We start from the raw sequence: 19,834 nt of genomic DNA, 5'->3' as shown, positions 1-19,834 counted from the left end.
CATTCCATTACACCCCTTTAATGGCTATGCTCGGGCAATGGCAAGATCTGCTACAAGTGTGGTCATTGTTGGTGTAGTTGTAGTAGAGCTACTGCTGTTGATGTTGTGGCAATAAGTGTAGTAGAGCTACTGCTGGTTGGATTGTCCAATGGTCTAGGTGTAGACCCATTGACATACTCCCATTTGTCCTGAAGTACAAGAATGGTCTCCATTCGATATTTCCATGTGCTGTAATTGGTGCATCGACAGTGGTGCATCATCCAATACGCTGTCATTGAGGCTCAAAAGTGTGTGATACTTGCGCTAAAATGTGTACATGATGTGACGAGCATGTAGAGCATGAAAATTTGAGCATTTTTTCTTTTTGGAGCACCCTCAAATTCTTCCTGGATCAAGAGATATGATCTAGGTGGAGGTGCAAAAAAAGGGTGAAAAGTGCTCAATGATGATGTGGCAATCAGAGTCACATGCAGGGGTGTGCCTCTGGGGCACTATGTGATGAGGTGGCAAGAGGATTCACATGCCGTGCATAGTGTGCCTGCAGAGGGACTATGTGTTGATTGGGTAGTTGAGGTGGCCAGTGGACTAAACCAAGGGGAACTCCACCTAACCCTAGTTAGATTCTCTTTGTCATGTGTCACCCAACTAACTTGACTAGAGTTAGCTCAACCAACCCTTGCTACCACTCCACTGACCACACCTAGGCTAATCACGGATGTATTAACCTAACCACGGTTAAGTCGTATCCTACCACGTGGCTTTTTGCTGAGATCATGGAGAAGAGCTATGGCAGTGATGAAGGTGTTGATGGTGCAGTAGGGAGATGTTGCATGTGTGTTGTTCTTCCCCTTTGCGCGTTGGTTTCTGGGGGACAAAGAGCCTTGGAATCTTCTTGGAAATAGGATTTGCTGTGAGTGCTCGTTGATGGCAAAAGCTTGAAGGAACACTTATAAGATTCAATATTTTATACCCATCATTTAAAATTGTATGTCAAAATATAACGAAGGTTATATGATAGTAAGCATACCTGACAATGCCACTAATCTTGTAGATAGCGGTTCTAACATCTTTTGATAAGCATCCTCTCACTGTAAGTGGGAGGATAAACTACCCAAGCAACAAAGGAGTTATCACAATGTGACACAATCATATAAGTTAATTACACAAAAGCATCAAAATCTTAGTTCTATATACTCTTCTTTCAAGCTAACACGTAGAATATTTGTAAGACCTTGTGCCAAATCATGGGACTTGAGGCCACTAAGCTTATTATCCCTTGTAAACACTCCCCTCAGGCAACGCATGTGTCCCATGGGTGTCTGAAAAGATGCAATATCCGCCTTGACACTTGCCTCCTCTACCTTGGAAAGGATCCATGGTGCCTTTGGTAGAACAATTCATGGAGGACGTACTTGGGTTCCTGAACCACCCTCCTGAGTTGTAGAACCATGCTCTTTAGTTCTACACACACGATCTTGGGGCCATAAGTGAGGCATCCTTCCCATCTCGTGCAAGTCTTCTTGCACTCCCTTTATGTCTTTGTCACCAACCAAGTGTGCCCAAATCGAAGCCCCTGCATTGTTGAAGATATGCATGGGATCCAAGAGGTGATTGATTTGTAACTCGCCCCAATATGGAAGCTCATGAAAGATAGACAGCCAGTCCATACCTGGAGGAGGCTCCTCACTATTAGCTCTCGAAGCCTGAATCTAGTCACTTGCTTGCGTTCCTATAACCCAGTGGGGTGGATCAAGTTGACCTTCACGTGCAGGATGATCAAGCGGAAGATATTGATGAGCATGACCTTCATCAACCATCTTACTCATATGTTTTGAGTGTCATGCATTCAAACTAGGGCCACAAATAGGACAAGCATGGTACCCTTGTGTTTTAAGTCCTACATATTAGATGCACATACACATAGGTCATTAGACATGCACAGATCACACCACATTAGAAACATAAAGGTATCAATAGTCATGCAAAAGAACGTACCTGCACACTCCCCAAATCCTAGATAATCATGATGGTCCACATCAAAATTCCCCTGATATGCATGTCTGCGGCTCGACTCGGAGATCTAGAAATATCAAAGACATGTATGCCACTCTATAGGGTTTGCAACTATTTGATCAAGTGTGCCATGTACACATCCAAATTTTTGGCCTTGTACTTCCTCGGCACAAGTAGGGCAAGCATGAGGTGTCCCTTCTTTATTGTTATCCATAGCAGGATATTGTAGTTCACCAAGACTATGGGCCATGTCGACCAAGATGTGTAGTGTAACCCGAAAGGGTTCACGGAATCCATTGTGAGACCGAGATGTAAATTGTGTGGCTCCCTTGCAAAGTCTGGCCACTATTGTCTATGTGCTTCTAAGAAGCATAATCTGTGGTGATCCTCAAAGTGTCATCGGTGGATCGGTGTGTAGCATGCCACATCATCAGTTGTGAAATGGAGTTGCATCTGAACATGTGATTGTATTCAAGGGAGGATGGAAAAATGTCTTAGGACCTTCACTAGGATCATCTCCCCCAACAAGTCCTATCTATAGCACTGTGCTCCACACTCTGGGCAATTAACCAAATCGCCATACTCGCGAGACGAAATAAAATACAATCATTAAGGCGAGCGTGGATGGTGTCATAATCCATCCCAACCATCATCAGCATCTTCTTTGCTTCATCTCTGGAATCAAGCATGGTATTTGGGATAGGCAACATCTTCCCTCCATCTTCCGCAACAACCTATTACAATTTGTATATCCAAGAAACTTGTAAATGAGATACTAGCTAATTAAAATTTTTTATAGGAATGAGATACTAAGATCAAGGCTCCAAACCTCAAGGCTGAGACACTTGTGTCTGACCATCCATACTTTGCTTGCAAATTCAAGATCAAGAGGCAAGCTCGTATTTTTGACATCCTCGCACCACCATACAATAGTGTTGATGCCAAATCTTACATCACGATCTCATGCTCAGACATCTCACCCCCATCTCCCATGGTGCCTCCAAGAAAAGAATCCATCATGTTTGCCATACCCTCATCCTCCTCTAGAAGATCATCCTCAATATCATCTTGATCGAACTGTGGTGGTGGTGCACATGCTCCCTCATTGCTCTCTCTCTCCTCATCCTATATAATATAATGACACAAGGTTAGTGCGTGCAACAAGGACAAGCAATATAAATATCCATGAATCATTCAAATATCATTGGTTTATCAATGATGCACTAGTATGTCGACGTACATTCTCTTCTAGTGGTGCGTGGCACATGATAACACGGCACTGTTGACAAACCCCTCACCTGTAATGCGTGCAAGGACAAGGCAATCTCTCACAAAGCCACTCCAAACTTCCGAGAAGGGCCCCCCTATCCAATGGGCTGTCACTACTCATCCTCTCCACCTGCACACATCCACAACCATGCCCCCAAGCAAACACCCAAATTCCTCAAACTCTAAACCCTAAACCCCTAGAAAATCCCTATTTCATTGGTACAGGCATCGGTATATAGTGATACTGTGACATGAAGTTGGGGGTAATAAACTTCATGCACCTCTTCACTTCCTATTGCTTTTGAACTGAGTGACAAAGATATTTATCATTGGGAAAGGGACATTAAAAAGAAGCTTTTTTGCCAAGATACCACACCATACTTTCCTCCCTTAGATGAGAATGAAGATGGTAACATCCCAAGTGATGTTGTACTCAAGCATAGGGAGAAGAAAAGGATTAGCAGAGGCCATAATCTCAACAAGCTGGTCTGTGCGAAAGAGAAGAGTGATACGTAAGTTCTGAGGTAACATTGCACCTCCTTCATAGATACCTTTAGAGTTAGCTCAAAACACTCTACAAACTGTCATTAGACACAGAGGCTTGTAACTTTCAGTAGAGACATGAGAAACAAAGAAGTGGTTGAAAAGATATGGGCAGTTTACTGGACGGGGGTAAAAACTGTCTGAAAAAGAACCAATCACACACAGAGAGCCATATATTTTTGGTTTGATATCTGATACAATATCTAAAGACAAAGATGATGCTTCTTGAAGAGAGCTTTGCGGTGATATAAGCTTTATCCAAATTGGACCACCGAGCGAAAAGTTATGAGCAAAATACTAATAGGGGGTCAAATTGTCATGAAAAACACCTACTCCTTCTACTGGTGTTTTCGTTGTCTAGCAGTGGGTGAATCGGTCAATACTGATACCGTTGATGGATATTCGTTTGATTTTCTCAAAAACTTGAGAAATGACATCCCTTCAATTGAGCCAGATTCTCTGGACAAGGCAGATGCCAGTCATACTTTTAGTGAAATGGAGCATAGAACTGAATGCACCAAATCCAATTTCTCTTGTCGACAGCATGGTCTATAACTAACCTTGATTAAGTAACCTAATCATTAATTAATACCTACTCTATGGTTTTGCAAAGGGCAGTGAGGCGGGCAAAATGGGATTCTATCGTGAACAATGGCGGCGAATAAGCAACAAGATGGATGTGAGAGTGGCAGCGATGTGACAGCAAGTCATTGTTTTTGGCAAGGCAAGCTAGTGGTTGCAATCTATTATTTGCCATCAAGTCTGGCTGGTGAGGGTACTCGTCAGTCATTGTTATCCGTCGTTAGGTCTAACTTGCAATCTATCATCTACTCTCAAAGCTACTTTCTATCAAGCACTCAAAGCTACTTAGGCCAGTGGCTTACATCACCAATCATGTTGCTTCTTTTTCTTGCTTTTGGTTGCGAAGGCAATTCATTGTGTCGATGAAGAAGCGCTTGCCTTGACTTTTGGATTTGTAGGTTATGGTTGCTTTGCTGCTACTTTGTTAGTGCTATGTTGTAGTACTCGCAGTCAACGTACGAGACTAGAGTCTATTGATGATGATGCCCCAATCTGACATAGTCTGTAATTATAATTGAGTCTACTAGCAACACAAGATATACACAAGGTTGGGGGAATGGGAATAAGAAGGGAGCATAGGGTCCTAGGAAGGTGCTATAATACCAATGTAGCAAAGGAGTGGGGCCAGATTAGAGGAAGGGGTTAGAATGCACGAAAGGGAGAGGAAGGGAGAGAAGCAAGGAGAAGGGGAGAGAGAGAGAGAGAGAGAGAGAGAGAGAGAGGGGGGGGGGGGGGAGGAAGGGGGAGAGAGGTGTATTACTATCTTTGGAAGGCCGCACGGGCCTATGAGACAAAGTACAATCCAAGGGTTACAAGCCACTGTGGGCTGAAGCAAAGGATTTGTTAAGGCCCTTTTGATTGCCTACTAAGACCCAAAGCAAAAAAACTATTACTCAAAGACGGAACTCAAATTAGTACTCAAAATATATAGCTAAGTGCCATAATGGCTCTCCTGTGAGCTACAAAGATGTCTCGTATCTATGTCTGTCGATGTCTCGTATCTATGTCTGTCGAGTCATATCTCACTACTAACGAGGGACATGATCTCTGTGATCTCTATATTAAATGGGCCATATCAATAGTGACGCCCTTGGCTCGGATGGTCTCCTTTGAGTAGAGCTAGGATGGGCTCGACCTCCATCGTGCGTGCCCTAGTCAACCTCTACATCATGTGTGGTCTGTATCCCTGGCACCACTGCTCCGTTTCGTTTCTCTGTTGATCCATGATATCCTCATGTTGGCTATCTCCTCCTCCTCTACCCACTATGTCCTGGGGCTGACTCGAAAGCATAAGAATCTATGGCATGTCGTTGCACACGATCAGCCTCGTCACTTCATGTTGTCTAGTCTGCTACAATAGAGCCTCTTTGTGTGGCCCTATCTCCATCAAATAGAGACCAATGCAAACCTAGTCATGAAAGTGAATCAACTAGGAGGGAGGCCCAAAACCGTGTCCCTCTTGAAAGAGAGAATGATACCGTCCTTAGGTTTCATAGTAGGCTGGGCAAATCCATAGTAAGTGCTTCTCTATCTCTACCTCTCATAGCCTACATATCCCCTACTCCCTAGGCATGCCTTTGGCTCTCCTTGCCTCAATTCTCAACTAATGGGATGAAACCCGCATCTGTTCGATGGCAATCTTCAATGCGTGTGAGACCCGTCTGTCCTCCAAATACTAGGTCTCATAATCACCCCATCCCACGTTACACCCAAGGAAACAGTGTGAAGTTCACGGTAGAACGAGATCTTGATGGGGAACTCCTAGTCTCTTCCCCCAAGTCCGCGATGTGTAGAGCTGGAGTAGATCTAGTCGTATAATACAGTTGATCTCATCTCATGAGATTAGGAGAGATGGCACATCCAAGCTATGCTAGAAGGGTCCATCTAAATAACCTCACTAGCAAACCGTACCAAGCCGTGCGAACCCCACTCCTTGGTTGGGAGAGGGAGAGAGAGAGAGAGAGAGAGAGAGAGAGAGAGAGTCTATTAATGCCCATGGGGGACCACCAGGTTTATGGGACAGCAAAAAGACCCAGCTAATACACCTGCTTAGGTAGGGCAAGAGTGCCAAAAAAGTAGCTCCGGTTATTTGGACTACCTACATAGTAGACTAGAAACATAATCAGCCATACATAAGTTTAAGACTGAAAGTCCTTTGGTTGGATTTAAACTCTGTGATGATTGCCATGCCTTCACGATATACTGCCCCTTTTCCTTCCTTCCTAGTAGCCTTGACTTTGGTTGATTCCGTTGCCTTATTCTTTAGTGAGTTCTTCAGCTATACATACCTTACTCCATTTCAACTTGTACGATTGGTGCAGATGCTTGACACGAAAATCTTGTGATTTGGGTGTAATAATAGCATGTCCTCTAGAGTGTCGAACAGTGGTTGCTCCACCATCATCATCATCAACCCTCCATTCAATGTTGGGTGTGGCTGCTTTGACATACGCTAAAGTCTCATTAAAAGAGTCCTTCTTTATACCAACATTGAGGGAGTCGTCCCACTCTAATTTTCAGTGAGTTGTCACATTTGGCTTCATGTTCCTTGATCTCTACTATATGTTTGCTTTTGTATCAACCACCAGTCACTTCTTTCTTAATTGTTAGTAGTTTAGAGTGCACAAGATCTTTAACTGTAGAGACTAGCTGAAGGGTAGGGGGAGAAGCCTTGCAAGCTTTCACTCCCTCATCTATTGCTGCATGCTTGCCAGGTTCTTCAAGGACCTGAAGTTAAGCTGTCACAACTGCCAATCACATCTTTAACTCTCAGACCTCCTGCTGTAGGAAAAAATATGCTCATGTGTACCAGTGATGGGATGATTCACTCATCAGTAGAATTTATGCGCATATGGAGAGGATGTCTTAGCTGCACTTGTGGAGTACCGAATTCTGCTGGTTGAAGTCGCTGGGGTAAAGGGGGGTTTCGAGGAGAGGCTAGGCCACTCTATGCTGACCATGTCTGACGAGCCCCAGGCTAAAACTGAGCCACGGGGTGGGCCAGGGGTCTCAACCCAACCCGGACTTGAAGCTGAAGGTCGAACTGAGCTAAGAGGCGAAGTATAGACTTTGAACTGAAAGAGACGAAGTTGCTTTGTGGCACAATCTACAACAGAACAGGACTGTTTGGCAGCACTGCACCTGCGAAAATGAGTTGAAGCTGAGGCGATTAAACAAACTGACGGCAACACGCAACCTGTAGATCTCCACCCCATGTGGACCCACGACCTGTGTGATGAGGCGGAAGCTGCTAGGCGGGAGGTGCTGAGGCGGAAGCTGCTAGAAGAGAGAGAAGATGCTGGGGTGGAAGGTGCTAAGTGGGAGGAAAGGTGCTGAGCAGAAGGAGCTGAGTGGAAGGAGCTCATGTGGAAGGTGCTAAGCGAGAGGTGCTGAGGCGGAAGCTGCTAGGCAAGAGAGAAGTGCTGAGGCTGAAGATGCTAAGCAGGGGGTGCTGAGGTGGAAGATGCTGAACAGAAGGAGCTGAGAGAGAGAGAGAGAGAGAGAGAGAGAGAGAGTCCAAGGAGGAAGGAGGGAGAGTTGCTTAAAGTAGGATTGGACGTGACATAAAAAGCGCTACAGGAGTAGTGGGTTTGGACTTACATTGTCCCCTCCACCATCCCCTCTAAATCTCACGTCAGTACCCAAAAATTAGGGTACCCCATTGCAGACATGCCCAAACATCATGGACAGGCAAGATTGTCTGCCCACATCCAACCCATGGCCCATATGCAGTCAATGCAGCATGGGCGGGCATGGGTTCCCATAAACTGTGAAGCTTCAAGCACCTTAGGCCCCTTTTTCTCCTTCATTGCAATCAGCTCCATCAGCAAGTACAGCAGCAGTACCAAGATTCCCAGGGCCGTCTACAGCAACAGGCAGAGCAATACCAGGAGCCTCAACAGCTCCAGCAGCAGCAGATGCAGCATGTCCTTTCAGGGGTGGAAACGGTCCATGGACCAATAGCAACATCTAGCCCTTCAGCATCAGCAACCTCAGCACCTTCACCAGCCAGCATAGCCTCAGCCATGAACTGCCCATAGCCTCAGCATAGCCCTTCATTATGGACCAAGATGTATGCCTTCTTCATTGAGGGACCAGCAGTTGCATAAAGGGGGTATTTGGTGATTGCCAAGAGTAAAGATAGTAGTTAGCATAAACATGATTGTGTTCTCTCTCTCTCTCTCTCTCTCTCTCTCTCCAGATAGATTGCAACGCTTCCCCACTCAGTAATTAGGGCACAGTTAGTAAGAGTATTCCAGACACCTTGCCTTTTACAGGACACACCAGGTTATAGTCCAAGGGCCAATTTTAGATGAGGTCTGGATACATCACAGAACCGAGTTGCAGTCCTCCCACCCTGTCTAGATGCCACACTGCATCAGGCAGTAGGTAAGGGGCCCAGTACAGACACCATGCAAGATGCATATGCATCGGTCATCACCTGCCCTAATACTCCTCGCTTCTCCTCATAAGGGAACCTAAAAAGAGAACAACTAGATCTAGGTGGATGTCCAAAGGGTGAACCATTCTCCAACAATACACACATTAAACTTTGCACAGAACATTAGAAATATAGTAAACTGTTTCCATTGTCTTAAAAGCAGGTTTGCAGGAAAGATTTATTGCAATAACAGCCAGCGCTCTTATGCAAAGCTTCAAGCTTACCCACCTACTTTCACTGTAAAAGCTGGAACAATGGATCAGACTCATATTCCAGAGACTACATGACCTTACATTCTGGACAGCCCACATAAAGTCATGTATCAATAAACCTCTACATAAAATGTTTGTTCTTCAAACACGCCATATACAATCGAAAACTGAGTGGTCAAGTAGAACTACAGTTTCTCCGTCCATAGCTCGTTTAGTAGAGGGGAATATTTGTCTGAATCATAAGAAGACGTAGTGTTAAAGATTCCCACGTACTGTCCTTGACAAAAAAAATAGATTTGAATAATGCTGAAATAAACACCTTCTAGAAAGGCAATTTGGACATGAAGTACATAGTAAACTTCGCCAGCATTATAATATGTTGCTCTATTGACCAGATAGACTCTTAGTCAGCTGCAGCTGCTTGCTGGGTAAAACTGCAAAATACAAGCATCCAAATGTATCAGCTACACGCATAAATAATCTATAAGTAGGTTATGCACATGTATATAAGGTAAGTAAGAAGAGTTGAAGAATGCACTGCAAAGGAAGCTTGAACATTGAAAAGATCACCTGAAAGCTTGAAGTGCTTAAACCAATCAGCACTAGTTGTCAGGATTAGCTTGGTCCAAGCTGCATGCAAAACCAAAACTATATGATTGCAAGAGGTAAGAGATGCAGGCAGAGACGCAAGCGGCAAGTATAATTTGACAAACATATATGCCAAATAAGCTAGCAAAATATAGCAACAACCTTTGACTATTCTAGTCCAACTCATAGAAAAGGTATGAACTGAACGAGAGAGCAGTCAGGAGCATTGAAATAGAGACAGCACATGCTGCACCTGGAAAGTCCTTTACAAAGGATTGATCCATGTTTGCAAAAGAAACCATGGAACCTTGATTAGACAACTCACCTTGTGCTTGTTGCCCATGTACAACATAGTTTTTTTCGATGCACATCTCATGAGATACCACCATGGAAGAGCTAGAATCCTAGAATTGTATTAGGACTACAGGCAAACGATCAGCCTCAGGTAAGTACCGCTTTGCCAAGCTTAGTGCAGAATGCTTGTCTTCATTTGACCTGCGACCTGCGATTTGCCAGACTTGGAGAGCTTTACTTTGAAAAGAAAGTTCCAACAAGAATCCAGAACTCCTAAGTAATATGATAAACCGTCCCGACTTAATCGGAACAGGAGGACATGTGGAATGGATATCTCGGTGGCAAACAGCCACTCCACATAAGCTCCATCACAAGCACCTCAGGAATTTAACCGCGCTTCCTGGAGTTTGAACATGAGATATATCATGCGCTCCTCAGGAATTCGAACCATGTTCTAATTGGCCCATTTGTTGTACAAGATCATCCATGTTATGGTTTCTCCTCCAGGATTGTTGACCCGTGGTCAGCTCTGCGTCCTCTTGAGTGCTCCCTTCGGTAACCCTAACCGCAGGATCAGTCTCCATTTCTTGACTCTCGTTGCTATTACCCAACAACTGTTCCCAGAAAACATCCCCTTCGATGCTAGATGGGACATCATCGACACTATTGTGAAGCACCGTCTCAAGTGCCATAAGATCTGAGTTCACAGCGCTGGATGGTAAAGTCTCTGGGAAGGACACAAGATAATCATTGGCATGAGGATCCAAAGTATCCAGAGAGCCATCTCCTGGCAAATTGGAAAAGGTAAGTGAGTCAATGTCGATTTCAACGTCATCCGTAACGTCATGGACGATTGGATCCGGCATCTCCACCGCCCCGCCCTGCAGTTCCGTGAATTCTTTAAGCGTTGCCCTTCCTTGCTGGGGATTATTATCCTGGCGTTGTTCAGAAGAAGAAGAAGAAGAAGAAGAAGAAGAAGAAAGCATCTCATGGAAAAAAGCCTCGACAGGGTTTGAAAATTCCACGTTCAAACCAGGGTCGGAATTAAGAAGTTGAAGAAACGTCGAGGCGAAAGAATCATTGATCCCAGGCTGGTACTTCACTATCTGTCCACCTGATGCAGGTTGTGCAGTGTTTTCTTCACAATCCTCACCTTGCTTAGGCAACCGCCTTTTCTTCCTGGCATCTCCAAACTGTTTATTCTCGCTCTGCTGCATCAACTGAGAAAGGAAAGCGGGGCTCTGCATTGCTTTCGCCAAGAAGGTCATCATTTGCTGCTGTCTCTGCTCTGTGGATTGGAGGCGCTCGCCCATTTTCAGGAGCTCTCGTTCTGTAGATTGCTGCTGCTGCCGCAGCCTCACCAACTCTACCATCAATACGTTTTTATCACGTTTGAGCTGTTCAATCTCACCTTCCAGACCAAATTTTCCCACTTCGACACAATGCACGGAGGATCCTTTGGTCTGAGAAGCTTGCGGTTGATTGTGAACCACAGACTTACGACGGTGGATATTCTTCAGCAGATGCCTCTGACCTCGCAGGAACTCCTCGTTCGCAAATTCCCACCGGTCAGGATCCACTTTTCGAAAGCCCTGCACATTAGACGAGACCATTGCGAAAGCCGACGCAAGTCAGCAGACCTAATCTCGCTAATATGCAGCGAAACCAGGCATAGCAGAACATAAAAAGACGCACATAGGTATTCAGCTGCCGAACGAAGCTGGAGAAGTTGCTGTGCTTAAAGAAGCGAGGCAGCAAGCGCTGTGCGAACTCGGGGGGGTCCCAAACGACGAAGCTGTTGCTGCCGGCACTCCAAGAGACGACAGGATCGGTGGAGGGATCATCGACCATGTCGTAAGTTTTGGTGAGGAAGGGAGGAGGGGCGGCGGATTGAAGGGACTCCATGGGCTGAGGGAAGGGAAAGGAGCCGCTATCAGGGGTAGAGGCAGGGGGCTGGAGCTTGGTTGAAGAAATATTCTGCGTGTCTTCAATTTCGGAAGGAAGGACGAAAGCGCCAGGGTGAATGATTTTATCAGATTCAGGGAAGGAAGCCATGGTTGAAGAGCTGCGAAGCTCTCTGAGCTTCTGGCTATGGCGGAAGAGCCTAGCCCAGATCTGCTCTGCACAATTCAACAAATGAAAAAGATGGAAGAAGAAGATTATGAAAAGTTGAAAATGACAATGAAGATGAAAAAGAAGATATGAAGAACAAGAACCTAATCTAACCTAGGTTAGATCTCTACCGTGCTTTGTTGTATCGCACTTGCCGCTCACTTCACAACATGTCGGAAAGGAGGCCCTTTCTGTAGTATTCGACATCATGAGCTTTAGCAAGGGAGGCTCCGTGCACCTAGCTAGGTGCGATTGGGGTAGCGGACCGCAAGCCCCAAACTTCCGTCCAGTACTGCCTGCTGCCCCCAACCGCACCTAGCTAATTACACAGTGCCTTCCCCTACATGTGTAGAAAACTGTCAAACTTCTTGTGACCCTCTGTACCCCCTCCTCTGTCGGTAGAGGACCTCCCCACAAGAGCATTGGAATGCTCAAGGTAGCATGCGTTCCCATCAAAGCTTTGCAAGTGCTATTTATGAGGCTTGTCGAGCGTTGACAGCATTTTTGCAAATTGGTGGGATGAATAGAGTGGAAAGTGGAACCTTTCAGCCAATCCCCATGCTTGGGCATTGCACTACTCTGCTGGTAAGCTCTCAAACCAAGGCTACTCGGCTGGCATTGCAGGGCTGAGGAAAATGCAGCAGCATTACAACTAGCATGGGGCCTTGCAATTGGACTGTTTGTAGGGCTCGGGTAGACCTATTAGCCCACACGAGGAACCCTCTTAGAGCCCCCCCCCCCCCTAGAGCCACCTTGTGCAGGGTGTGTGATGGTGTAGCAATCGTCCCGCTCCGCATACCCTGTGTGTGAACCGTTTTGCAACTCGTTCTAGATGACCTTACCACTGCCCATTGCCTTTCAAATTTTTATTTAAAAAAACGCTTGCATCGGGTTTGTGCTGGCAAATCACCGTCGTCCTCCCTGATGGAGGTCACCCCGCAGACCATCTTCTTCAACCCCCTCTTGAATCGATAGCTATTGGGAGACCGTGGTTTTCTTTTCAACCCCATGCCCTTTTTTTAAAGGATGAGTTTGCCTATCCTAAACTTTTTTAGGGAATATTCCAAAAAGTTCTCCAAAATATTCCTAGAATTTTAGTGAATATTCCAAAAAATTCTCCAAAACCAAGGGGGGGAACCCAATCTTTCATGTTGCTAGGCACTCCCCAGCCTGCAAAGAATGTTCACCTAGATTCCTAGGAATAGAAATGAGCGCTAAATTTTCTACCATTCGCCTTTAAAAAAACAGTGTTGGGAGACCCCCATTCAATGCCCCTCCCTGTTGGAAGCCGGTGTAGGCGCGTATGGGGATACCCTCTTAGGGTGAGTACACACCAAGAGATGGGCAGTGTGTCCTTACACACCAGGTGGACATTACAAGAATAAGAAGGAACTTAATTATGGCATGTGCCTAAAGGTGTCTACATGGTGGGTGCTCCTTTTTTTACACAACCACACATTTGTGGACATGTGCCACCCACGCAAGTTGATCATAGCACTAGAGGCCAAGCAATAAGTCTCTAGGACTCTTCGAACCACTCTAGCCTCTTTGTAGTGCCCTCCACAAAGAGTAATGTGTCATTTGCAAACTTTGAGTCTAGTAGCTCTTCCTTTTGATGGGTCGAGTGCCACAAGCCTAGTAAGGTCTACTACTTGGGATTGCAAGAAATAGCTTAGTGCCTCTACCACAAGAGAAAGAGGAAAGGAAGCTAGAGGGTAGCCCTACCATACTCAGCTGGAAAGTGAGAAGGCCTCTCCCTGTGACCTCCAATAACCATTTGATTGGCACTCCCTCCATACAAAGAAGAGAACCCCTGATCCATTTGTCTGAGAAACCCAACCTCTGCTCTATGCCCTCTAGAAAAGACCACTCCACCTTGTCATGGTCCTTCTCAAAATCCAATGGAAGGACTATAATAAGTTGAGACTCCTATTGAGCCCAATCCACTATCTCGCAAAAGGTGAAGATGTTGTCTAAGATAATGTGTCCCTAAACAAAAGATACCTATGTGTAGTGTGGATGATGTCAATAAGGTGGGGTTACAACCATAGGCTGAATGTCTTATCTAAGAACTTGTAAGTGTCTATTCCTCAAACTTGCATCCATACAACTGAAGACCAAAAGTCAATTTTTCTTGTTTTGATACAAATCACCTTTTGAAGGAAGGGCCAACCCTACTCCTCCTCACCACTCTCCCTACTTCACATGTTACAAGCACTTGGGCCATGCTCAAAGGTGGAATTCCATTCTCATCCTAGTCTTTCCTCCGCTCTATCTGCTAGGGTTAACATGCCCCCCTTCTTGAAGTTGGTCCACCCTTGGATCAAGTGGTGTGAAGCAGGCCAGTGGTGGTCAGCATAGATTGGATGAGGGAGTGGCGGTCAAAAAGTCTTTGGGAAATTCTGCAGAAAGGAAAGTGGGGCTCCCAAAAATGTGTGTCATGCATGTCCTTGAATGTTCAAATAGGGTGCTCATAAAGATTGCGGACTCGGAGGTTCGTGCGTATGACTTGCTTGCAACCCTTCATCCAAGTTCAAGATGAGCTCATGGCAGATATTAAGATTATGTTCTTCCAGGGCCTGGCCATTGCTTTGGAATGTCTTGTAACAAAATGATCAAGAAGTGGGAAAAATGGATCAAGGTGACCATCATTGGATTAAGCAATTTTGTGGAATTGTTATGATATAGTCTTTCATCTATGTAGTAAGGCCGTAGGTGGTGGCAACTGGGGGAAAATTGTAAACTACGTTGGGGTCATTCTCTTGCATTTCTCGAAAAAGGCTCCACTTCCACCAGCGAGGCACAAGCACATAAGTGGGATGGATACATCGGGCATAAGTGTGGACTCTTGGGGGTGCAAATGGTGTTATACTCACCTAGGGCATGACACTCCATTGGCAGGGACTCCTATTTCCACCTATGTTGTGGACCTCCTATTGTCACCTAGATACAAAAAATATGAGTGGAATCATTCATGCGAGGACTTAACGTACATGTCGTCTCTCCAAGCCGCATATTTGTTGAGTGCACCATTGAAAAGGGCAGAGAGTTGCACCTTGGGGTTATGAACAAATGGCGTCCTCAACTTGTCTTTATCTTATTACGTGGATTGGGCACCAGCATCTATCAAAATAAGTATGGCTTGAAGGTCTTGATAAACTTGAGGAACTGCTTGGGACTCTGTAGCATTGTGGGGATGTTGGTTTGTGTGGCTGGTACCTCCCCTATAGGGGCAATGGTATGTCATTGGGGTGCTGCTCCCGTTTTAGGAGCAAGTTCTTGTGTATTTATCATGACAATTGTCAGTGTGGGAGTAGAAGGAGAGGCTGTACTTAGTGAATTGCTCTTGGGCAAGCACATTGGGAGCCTAGGCTTCAAATTTTTTTCTTATTACAGTAGTAGGTTCTTGTGTTGTTGCATTCTTGCCTTGGTATGATTTTTCCTGAATGGGCTAGCAATCGGTTCTTGTGATACTACCTGCATGTTAGTGTTAGATATGCTCAATGCCCCACCCTCCTGGTAACCACTAGTAGTCCAAGGTGCTCAACTTGTAAGGCCCCCATATGAGGAGAAGCCATGTGTGAGCCCGGGACATTGGATGGATCTTGACTTGCATGTTAGATGAGGTATATCAATGAGACCATTGATGGTATAAAGGTGATTGTGTGGGAGCCCCTTATTCTTGATGGGGCCTGGGGGTGAGCTAGCCCCAATTAGGGGGTCTCAAGGGGGCTAGCGGCCCCTAGTGGGGGTTCGGAGGTGATAGCCCCTGAGGCGATGGTATAGGGAATATTCCTTGAATATTCCATGGACGACTAGTTGGTTCCACCGACTAGGTTGACTGGTCGGCTTCACCGACTAGGTTGACTGGTCGGTTCCACCGACTACGTTGATCCGACTACTGCCCTCAAAGTTATAAAGAGGCGACCTCCCCAGTCCATTGTACTAGATCAAATCTTCTAGTAGAGATCTTCTAGCTGGTAGCTCTTCACCTAGTATCTTTCTAGATCGCCATCTAAGCTCCATTATACTCTCTATTCTTTGTTCAGTTTCTGTTCTGCTGTGCCATGTAATTTAACAGTTAGGGCCAGGTTCTTGTGGTACTACTATTACCTTGCCGTTGGGTGGTCCTACATACCTGGTCTCAATGGGTGCTCCAAGGGTAGGCGGACCGGTGAGGTGGCAGGTCTTGGGCACCTACATATACTCGTTACCGTCGTACTAACCTTGAGCTTGAAGTAGCCGCTTAGGAATCCATTTGGGCTGGCTTCTTTGCTTTTGGCCTTTTGATGCGTGTCTTCTCGAGATTTCCTTGGTTTGGCAACTTGCTAGCTGGATTGGTGTGGGGAGTAATGGTGGAAGCAAAGCTACATGTTGAGAACGATTCTCCAAAGATTGTAGAGTACGGGCTAGAGGCACTCCTTTTAATTTTGAGTAGGATTCCTTCCCCTTAGAGGAAGAGGCAGGGGTGAGGGCTATTGATGTGGAAGGTACACACAAAGACGAGGGTGAGTTCCATTGCATGGTTCGTATATGAATATGAACTGGATAACCAATACTTGGTTGCCTTGCAGAGTGAGATTCATTCTACTGGTGGGGGATGAATGAGAGAAGACATGGGAGATCCACTGATACACTCACTTAAAGAATTGCTTAGATTGAGAATGGTGTGAAGGCCACGAATGAGTACACACAAAATCTTCTTGGCAGAGATGGACAAGGTCCAGTTGTTTGTGACAAAGTATGTAGGATGCAGATCGACGTCTTGAAGGAACAAGTGGCAACATTCAAAGTCAACTTAAATAGGTTGACAGCTATAATGATGAGGATGAGTTGCAAGCTTGACCATGTTGTGACCCCTCACAGCTGAATTGCTCTTATAAATTGTGCATTTATACTTTTGATGGACCTAATATCTTTTCATACTATTTTCATGAATATTTTTTTTAAAATTACTTTGTGGGGTATAGCTTCTCTATGTCATACTCCAAAGTTTTGTTTTTTCTTCTAAAAAATAAGAATAAAAATTTCAACTACCTCGGCTACATCTATAGTTAGACATGGTGCTACTATATACAAAGATGTATGCATGTGCAAATCAAACAAATACAATGGATAAGTGACTAATAGGTTGAGGGGCTCACATGTGTAAATGATTATGTTTTTGAAAAGGCACATGTGGACGTGCATACGTGACAATATTTGGATGCACAACCTTCGACTATGCAACTAGCTATAGATACACAAACGTGAACATGTAAACATTGACAGACACAGGAATATCGAGATACCATGTGTGTGTGTGTGTATGTACAACACACACACACACACACGCTTGCACGTGCACACACACACAGAGTGTAAAATAGAGCATGCACACACAAATGCACATACACACATATACAGAGATAGATAGACTGAGTTATATGTGTGTGTGTGTGTGTGTGTGTGTGTGTGTGTGTGTGTGTAGAGAGAGAGAGAGAGTATATAGTTATGTCCATTATAGGAGATGGTGGGACGTGCTTCAAATTTGGTACATTATGAGAGGACAAGAAGTTTGCACTTAACACATAGGGCACGCCATGATTTTGCAAGACAAAGAACCATGTGCAAAAGACAAGCTAATGGGATTCAAATTTCAAGTGGAAGGATGCAATTGGATGCAACTAGGACTCAAAGACGTTCAGAAGCAAGACAACGCACTTTCACCAACATTGCTATAGTTTCCCATGGTGTAGTGCGTTGCCTCTCTATTCTACATCGATTTCCCGTACGAGATGATATAGGGACACCCATCTATGTTTCCATTGGTATTATGTGCTCCTACTATTCACTCACTTGGACCTATGAACCACTTATGTAGTTTTTGTCATGCCCAGTTATGGAAGAAAGAAACAAGAACAGATATGCAACAAGTAGTGGGAAAACATTGTTGTGATGTTGGGCATGTGTCATTGTTGCCTTTACAAGAACCACCTGAGATTTTGAAAGTTTTATTGCATGGGAATGACGCTACAAGCAGATCATTCAAGAAAAACATAAGAGCATACAATAGTGTGATTGCCTTTGTCTCATTAGCTGCCCAAATTGATGGGATGTTTTCTAGGGATAGAGGTATACATAACTTTCGGGTCCATGGTAGTGTGTATCATTGTGTGGGTAGTTTGCTTCCTGATGATACTAGGCAGGACATTACATGTTTCACACAGTTATATGTATATGACACAGAGCATGAGTTGCAGAATCGCTTGGATGGGATGCCTGGTTTGGATCCAATGATTTTGGAATCCTTGCAGAGAATGATACATGCATGCAATCCTTATGCTAGCACATTGGTAGCTATGGGAGAGATACTGAGAAGAAATCCACATGCAAACTTAAGGATGGTTATTTGTGAGAGTCGTGCAACCTCAGACAATATTTGGTTCCCACAGCTAGTGAGGTTGCCGCTGCTATCATGCTAGGACCAGTGAATGGTCTTGATGTTGGTAATAGGGACATTTAGATTTTAAGCCGTAATGGTCGTATTAGAAGAATATCTAACTTGCATCGATCATACATGCCACTCATGTATGTTCTTCTATTTCCTCCTATGTATCCCATATGCTGATGATCCTAGCCACCACGAGGTACAAAGGTAGAAGTACGCAACTCAGAGGCAATACTACACTTATCATTTGCAAGCGAGGTCTGATACAAAAGCATGCCTTCTGCGGGGAGAGATTACTACAACAGTACATGGTTGATGCATGCATTAGTATTATCGAAGACTCAGTCTCCACCTATGTGGCCAATAACCCAAGGTCAGCATAGGTTAGGATAAGTTAGTCCCATGGCACAATGCAGTTACTAAGTATGTAGTGGATACCACGTTCTGTAATTGATAAGTAGTGTGCTAATGCAATAGTATGATGTTTTGTAACAAGGGCTGTTACTAAAAGATATAATTGATTGCAGACTTATAACAGTCAAAATGGATCTGGGTAGCTATGAAAGTCCAGTAGCGACCCATTTTGAGGTTGAGTTGTTGTTCATCTTTGTTGAAGCATAATACAGTATATCCGTTTGCAAATTCATGAGTTCTCTATGTTTAGTTCAGTCTACATGCAGTTCGACTCCTGTCAGTCTCTTGTCCAACACCTTGCACCTGTTGCATTTGAGTTGACATGTGTTTTGTGTTTTCATTTGTTGAATGCGCTCTGAACACATTTGGCGATCCTCACAGCATTCATTCCTAGAGTCTCTAGTTCACGCTACTTCACGCTGATAACAATAGCAGAGATAGCAAAGCGACAACTCCACAAAAACAAAAGCAAGTCGAAGCAAAAACAATTGTACTAGATAATCTTCGTTTGCGAGTACACCACTCATAAAAACCATAGCCCAATCGAATATGGTAGCAATGCTGGAGCGGTGAACGATCATTCATAGTTCATATACCAAATCTACATAGTTTGCATTACTACAAAAGTTGCGTACAATTCACTCACATCGAATAGCGAGGTGCAAATGACCACCGAGGCAAGCTATAGCCAATCAAGCTAGGCTACATCAATACAGAATTCCTCAGACAACAATAGTCGAATTACCGATGGAAAGAAGACCAACAACAAATGACAACGAATCAAGACAACAACAATCGGATTACTAGCGAAAAGAAGACCAACAACAGATGACAACAAATCAAGATAACAATAGTTGGATTACTGGCAAAAAGAAGACCAACAATAGACGATAACAAATCAAGACAACAACAATCGGATTACTAGCGAAAAGAAGA

General features: G+C 44.6%; 1 protein-coding gene across 3 annotated transcripts; it reads right to left on the bottom strand.

Annotated features, from left to right (window-relative positions):
* Positions 1 to 9,019: 9,019 nt before the first annotated feature.
* LOC147886678 (heat stress transcription factor A-1e-like) lies at positions 9,020 to 12,084 on the bottom strand. 3 transcript variants are annotated; one of them, XM_087395552.1, is made up of 5 exons: positions 11,638 to 12,084; positions 10,102 to 11,534; positions 9,631 to 9,690; positions 9,402 to 9,494; positions 9,020 to 9,292 (listed from the first exon to the last, which is right to left on the bottom strand). In XM_087395552.1, exons 1-2 carry the CDS (start codon positions 11,995 to 11,997, stop codon positions 10,377 to 10,379), a joined length of 1,518 nt encoding a protein of 505 aa, XP_087251678.1. In that variant the 5' UTR covers positions 11,998 to 12,084; the 3' UTR covers positions 9,020 to 9,292; positions 9,402 to 9,494; positions 9,631 to 9,690; positions 10,102 to 10,376. The 3 variants fall into 3 exon arrangements, with proteins under 3 accessions (XP_087251678.1, XP_087251677.1, XP_087251676.1); XM_087395550.1 differs by having other exon boundaries at positions 9,021 to 9,292; positions 9,974 to 11,534; XM_087395551.1 differs by having other exon boundaries at positions 9,020 to 9,484; positions 9,974 to 11,534.
* Between the last annotated feature and the right edge of the window lie 7,750 nt (positions 12,085 to 19,834).

The sequence above is a fragment of the Dipteris shenzhenensis genome, chromosome 24 (genome assembly GCF_047967505.1).
Source record: "Dipteris shenzhenensis isolate YYH24624 ecotype China chromosome 24, Dip_SZ_1.0, whole genome shotgun sequence".
Lineage (NCBI taxonomy): Eukaryota > Viridiplantae > Streptophyta > Polypodiopsida > Gleicheniales > Dipteridaceae > Dipteris > Dipteris shenzhenensis.
The sequence above is the reverse complement of the archived record's forward strand: the minus strand, read 5'-3'. Positions and strand labels throughout refer to the sequence as shown.